Genomic DNA, 6,328 nt, shown 5'->3' with positions numbered 1-6,328 from the left:
ATCAAATCCGTAACCGAAAAGGGCACTTTTACATACACCAGCCCATCGTTACCGATTCCCTGCCGCAGGGGAGCTATTGTTGCTATTGTTTATACCTGCTGTCGGGTCCTTCGAGAAATGGGGGTATGAATTACAACTTCAGACGGTCCTTCCCCCACATCCTCTATTCCACTACTTTCTGGTTCTTCCATCTGTTCTCTATGCTCTCGACCCCAATTTATTCCTCTCCTGGGAGGGGATATATCCAACTCTGGCCCTTCATCCTCTTTGGGGGTAGTTATTTTCTTTAAGCACTCTTTTCCAACATCACATGCCAAACCACATTTCTTTTCTTTCTTATCAGAAGTTATAGCCATTACCAAATTGTCCCTACTAGTCAGCTTGCATTCATTCTGCCAATCCCGTCTCTGTCTTAAATAAAAAAATAAATCCACATATGGTATTTCACTCCATTTCCCTTCTCTTCTACAAAACAACATTAACTACAGAATGGTGTTATAATTCAGTGTCCCATTCATGGGCCACTTTTCCTGATCCTCTAATATATACAGAGGCCACCAATGATTACAGTACTCAATCATCTGACTTTTCCGCAAATCATCATGCAATTCACCCCAATGTGCTAACAAACATCCCAACGGAGATGCTTTCGGTATCTTTCCATCAGTAGATAAATTTCCCATACTCTTACTCTTAAATAATTTGGCCAATGCCATTATATTTATACCCACTACCAAATATCTATTAAATATATATCGAGTATCAAAAATCAATAATCAATTATCAAATGTCAGATACCAAACCAAATATCAAATACCAAATACATATATTAAATGCCAGATATCAAGCGAATACAAACAACAGTTGTTGCCAGGTAATGGAGTCCACCTGCTTGTCTAGGGCACGGACAGAACCGACTTCCCTAGGCAAGAGTCATAACCAATATCCCCTGGCAAGATTATTAACCCACAAAATGTATTCACCCTTTATAAAACTTCCAACCTCAGTTGGAGGCACTACGTCTCACACTTACAACACTCACACTCACATATAACACACTATACCACACTCTTAATTCTGATTTGTGATACTTCCAAATACATTAAATATCTCACAAAGATACACATATACTCTCAAAAATTCCTTGGAATTGGGACTCAAACCCAAAGTTTCCAAAATGCTTTTGAAGCTGGGACTCCAACCCAGAATCCTCAAAAGCTGTGGGACTCTAACCCACTCCCAAATTGTCCAACCCAGCAATAGCTTTCGCTTATGTCTTACGGGCAGATGCCTAGGCTTTCACTTCAGGATCCTTTAGTCCAACCCTGCGCAGCTTTCGCCGCGTCTGGCAGGCAGACGATACCGGTGGGACTCTAACCCACCGGGGGGACTCTAACCCACTGTCCTTAATGTTTAAAAAAAGAAGTGTCTTACCAAAATCCAGGGGACGTCGCAAAGAGCCTTATGGATCGGGGATCGATGGGTATCCCCGAGAAATCCTCGGTGCCGGCAGGAACCGATCGGGTCCCCGACTCCTCCGGTCTCTCTCAGTGAGGTCCCATCTGGGTCGCCAGAAACTGTTGCCGAAAAACTCGGAATAAAGAACTTATCAACACCAATTTAGTGTAGATAAGCAGACACTTCTTTATTGACGGCCGGGTGCGCGGGTGAGTCCTCTCACGAACCACGCACACCTGAACACCAAAACAATACACCTTATATTAAAACTTATTCATGCATATTCATTAGCTTTCCAAGAAATGTTATGCATATTCATTAGATTTCTGGGAAGTTATTAGCATATGTAAATGTCCTTTACGCAGGCGCAGTGAAGCCCTCTGGTGGTCTTCAGGAGCCCTCTGGTGGTCTTCCATAGTCTTCCTCACTTTGTCCGATAGTTGACCTTTCATGTGATTCTGCGCAGTATGATTTTCGCCATCATGTATTAGATTTACATAAAGTATATTCAATGTTAATTCTTGAATTTAGTATTTCTAGTGATTGGCCCTCAGTCACACCACCTTATCAATATTCTTATACTAAAACAATCGTTGGTTAATCTCACTTAACTCTACTGATTGGAATTCTCGTTAATTAGATCGAGGTAAAGCTTTACCAAAGCTTCCGTGGTTAACTGATTTCAGACAGTACTCGAATTCTTATAGTTACACATAATACACTTTCTTAAGTAAGTTCCTATTAAGTTGAAATTCTGACATCTGTTATCTAAGTTCTAAATGTTCCTACTAAATGATTTTAACCAATTCCTTCGGCCTTGGTACAGGGCTACACAGGGGATTTCACAACAGCTGTTAGTTGTTGGTTAAATACAATATATAATTTTGCTAAAATATTTCTTGTAGTTCCATATTCCTATTAAAATTAAATATAATCAGTTCTAACTAATAACAAATCAGTAACACTAGGGAAGGAGCATCGGATAAATACTCGCTGGATAATTCCATCATTTTAATTTTCTGTATAGCATTAATCTCTTTTGCCTCAGAGAGGCAAGTTTTGTTTCTTTTTGTTTTACAGAAGGACTCCGAGGGACGAATTATGAATCACTTAATTAGATTAGTAGTACTTTTTTGTATCTCACCACTAATCTGTAGCCAAAAGAATACAGAATGGCCACGGTCCCAAGCTATTGTCCAGTATACTTGGAGTATGGGACAGTATCCCAAAGACCGTCTCCCAAACTTAGCCACTGTAGTAATGCATGATTCTGAAGTGTACCACCCACTTGAGTGGGGGGAATGGGACAAGAAAGACTGGGTCCGTGTCCTGACTGGAACGATTGGAGAAAAAATCCAAGTGGGCTGCAGAAAGGTGGAAGGATGTCTTCATGAGAAAGCCTCTTCAATTACGATCTCTGGAAATCTATTGGACCCTAGTTCCAACATCACTGCGAAACTCTGTCCTACTACAGCATGGAGGTGTAACAAGCAGGATTCTCTCATTACGTGTTGCCGTCAAAAGAATGTCGGTAACTACTCCCTAGACCCAAGTACCACTAATGTTGAAATCACCAAATCCTGTATTAAGGAACAAGGAGATTGTTGGTATAATTTCACTTTGACCAAGTCAGTCTATGTGGTGTGCGATTGGCGATCTAATCCACCGACAGGAGGGCTATCAGGCCTAACATTTAAATTCAAAATTAATGCTGTAACTAGGCCTCTAGTGATGCTTGTTGCAGTAGTCACGCACAATGGCATAGATACCCTTTTCACGCTAACTGACAAAGATGAAGTTATACCCTCTTTCACAGTGGTACAAGGAAATAACATTACAATAAGATGCAGACTGATCACTTTAGGGACTAACCAGTGGCTGTTGTCAAATATATTACCAAAATGGGAAAAGGTAAATGTAAGGGACCACGAGTTGATTGAATCCACAGACAGTTATGGAATTGGACCACATGGCCCTATTTTGTTGTGTCAAAATCAAAACCTAGACTGTTGGCTAAATTTGACTGCTGTACAATACTCTTATAAAGTTATGTGTCGTAAAAATAACACTAAATACTGGAGAGAATTTAAAATAGATGTTGTAATACCTACTACTCAACCAATTGTCGTGCTTAGCCCAAAAACCTTTGAAATTGGACCATATGTGATCAGAAATACGGGCCTACAACAAATGTTGTTTAACCCGGCATGGTCTCTCAAGCAAGTTGAATTGTCGTTGCAGAACAATGTTTCAGACATTCAGCCAGCTTGCTCACCTTTCCTAAGGACCTCTTACGAGGGATGGACAACCTGGCTGCAAAAACGAACTCTTCCCATAAGAAGAACACGGAGAGACCTAACCGGTGTTTTGGGAACAGGATTGGGAGTTTTAAATAGCATCGATTCGGAAGTAATAATGAACAAGTTGGCTACCTCAGTTAGTGATTTGGCTAAATTACAACAGCCTTTGCGATCTTCTTTATTGGCTTTAGGGACTAACCAGTGGCTGTTGTCAAATATATTACCAAAATGGGAAAAGGTAAATGTAAGGGACCACGAGTTGATTACTGATGCACTTGGGGTGATCCAAAATAACCTCTCTTTGGCTCTCAGTTGTATCCAGGCTCAAATATGGACGCAGTCGGTAGCCGCCTCAATTATAAGAGAAGGTGAAGAAGGTATCCTCCCCACTGAAATTCGGAAAATAATTTGGGACAGTGCCACTGATTTTGAGAAGGAACTCCAATCCTGGTGGAATCTGGTGAACTTTACTTATGATCCCGTTACAAACCTAGCTACAATTTTTGTGCTTACTATATATAATGCTACCATATACCCAATTTATCCCATTATCGCATTAGGGTTGAACCACAACGGAACTATACTCTGTCCCTCTGAGCATAGAGTATGGGCCCGAAAGGTGGATGAAAAATGGCAAACTGTTAATTTGGAATCTTGTATTGTACGAGAACAACAAGGATTTGTTTGTGAAGGTAATGCAATTGAGGCGCAAGATATTTGTTTAGATACTGAACAAAATATCTGCCATTTTGAGATTCATCCTAATGAAAACCCTGAAACAGTACTCATATGTATATATATATATCGGCAAAGGCTGTGTATGTTTGAGGACTGTTTGTGACTCTCTATCTGTAGATGAGGTAGTTGTAGAGACTAAAAATCATTCAAATTTCTGTGTTTGTAATTGTACTAAGATTGTCGGATGTGATTTTTCCTATTCGGCCCCGGTCACATCCCACCAACTTTTGCAATCTAACTATATGTTGACTGATGAATTGTTACCTATACCCATTGGAATGAATCTCACTTTGGTAAAACAGTTATTACAACACAAGGATTTGGTTGAGATTTTGGGAAAAATTAGGGAAAACGGACAGAAAACCTTAATAACTGTTCATCATGATGTGAAAGAAATACACCGAGTTTTAGAAAGAGTGCAAAAGGATGCAGAACATAGATGGCGGGACACACTTTTCGGATGGTCGCCTACTGCTACAGGCATCCTGAACACGTTGTGCCACCCCATCGTGGTTCTCTTGATATTGGTTTTGATCAGTTTGGTTTTGTCAGCAGTATTGTATGCCATAACCTGGAAAATGATGACTCGGTTAACACGTTTACATATAATATGCTTGATGTCCCATCCAATGTAGACATCCCCAAATCAATTGATAAACAGTTTTGATTGTAATTGATATCACTGTAATTGCCTTTCAATCTTCTCTCCTTCTCTTTCTCTCTCTTTTCTTTTCCTTTTCTTCTTTTTCTCCTTTATCATGCTACCACCAAGCGGTCCTGACGACCATGTTGAGCCACGGGGTGGTGTAAGAGTCGGTCAGAAAATCAGCATTGTCTCAACATTGTCATCAGGAACATGAACAGTACATTACCTGACAATGGCCTGTTTGGAGCGCAGCGGCCGGTCCCAAGGACGGAATGGGCGGTACGAGGTTCCTGGAAGGTACCTGACTGGAACCGTTAGAGATAACCGCATAGCTACTGTCAAAAAGGATGAATTGCCACTGTTGGCATAACACCGACGAAGAAATCATGAACTTTAGACGAACTTTGCTTCATTATAATAATACCAAAACACACCTCCTGGTCGAAGGCTACCCGCCTCCAAGACTAACCACGCCTCGGACACTGACCCCGCGCCTGCGTGATAGCCTCGCTTGAGAAGGGCGGAGATATGATAATTGTATTCTGAGAAGGGTGGAGACTCCTGAGGCAGAGGTGGAGCAAGGTGCGTTACTAAGCATAAAAGATGACTTCTGAACAACGGAAGTTGGAAGCTTCCCCACCAAGGACCACGACGATCGACGACGCAGCATCAGCTGGACCCGGGACCGTTAGGACATCGTGAGATCAGCGGTGGTAGCTATAACCCCTCTTTCTCCTCTCTCTAAACCTAACTTTACTTTTCTCCTTTTTTTCACCCATCTCTAACTATCGCGTGCCTCCTCACAGGCAATGCAATAAAGTTTTACTGTGTGATTACTGCTATCCCCTTTGGTGTTGGTCACCTTAATTTTGCACTTTCGAGATCGTAGCAAACGAACCATCACGAGTCCACCAGGTGGACCGTGACAGAACCCCCGCCGAAAATGTTTTCGGTGCCGGCCGAGTCCCCGTCGAAAATGTTTTCGGTGCCGGCCGAGCCCCCGTCGAAAATATTTTTGGCGCAGGCCCAGCCCCCTTCAAAAATCTTTTCGGGGCAGGCCGAGCACCTGTCGAAAATTATTTCGGTGCCGGCAAGTCCCCATCGAAAACTTTTTCGGTGCTGGTCAAGCCCCCATCGAAAATATTTTTGGGGACGGCTAGAGCCCCAGTCATAAATTTTTTCGGGG

The 6,328-nt window shown here is 41.9% G+C and overlaps 1 protein-coding gene across 1 annotated transcript; it reads left to right on the top strand.

The window, feature by feature from the left end:
- Positions 1 to 3,507: 3,507 nt before the first annotated feature.
- Positions 3,508 to 5,131, top strand: LOC138683400 (uncharacterized). The gene is given in 2 exon segments (XM_069775115.1): positions 3,508 to 4,554; positions 4,556 to 5,131. Coding segments are annotated over 2 exon segments (1,623 nt in total).
- Positions 5,132 to 6,328: the final 1,197 nt, after the last annotated feature.

The sequence above is a fragment of the Haliaeetus albicilla genome, chromosome W (assembly GCF_947461875.1).
Source record: "Haliaeetus albicilla chromosome W, bHalAlb1.1, whole genome shotgun sequence".
NCBI classification, from domain to species: Eukaryota; Metazoa; Chordata; class Aves; order Accipitriformes; family Accipitridae; genus Haliaeetus; species Haliaeetus albicilla.
This window is presented reverse-complemented; position numbering and strand designations above follow the sequence as displayed.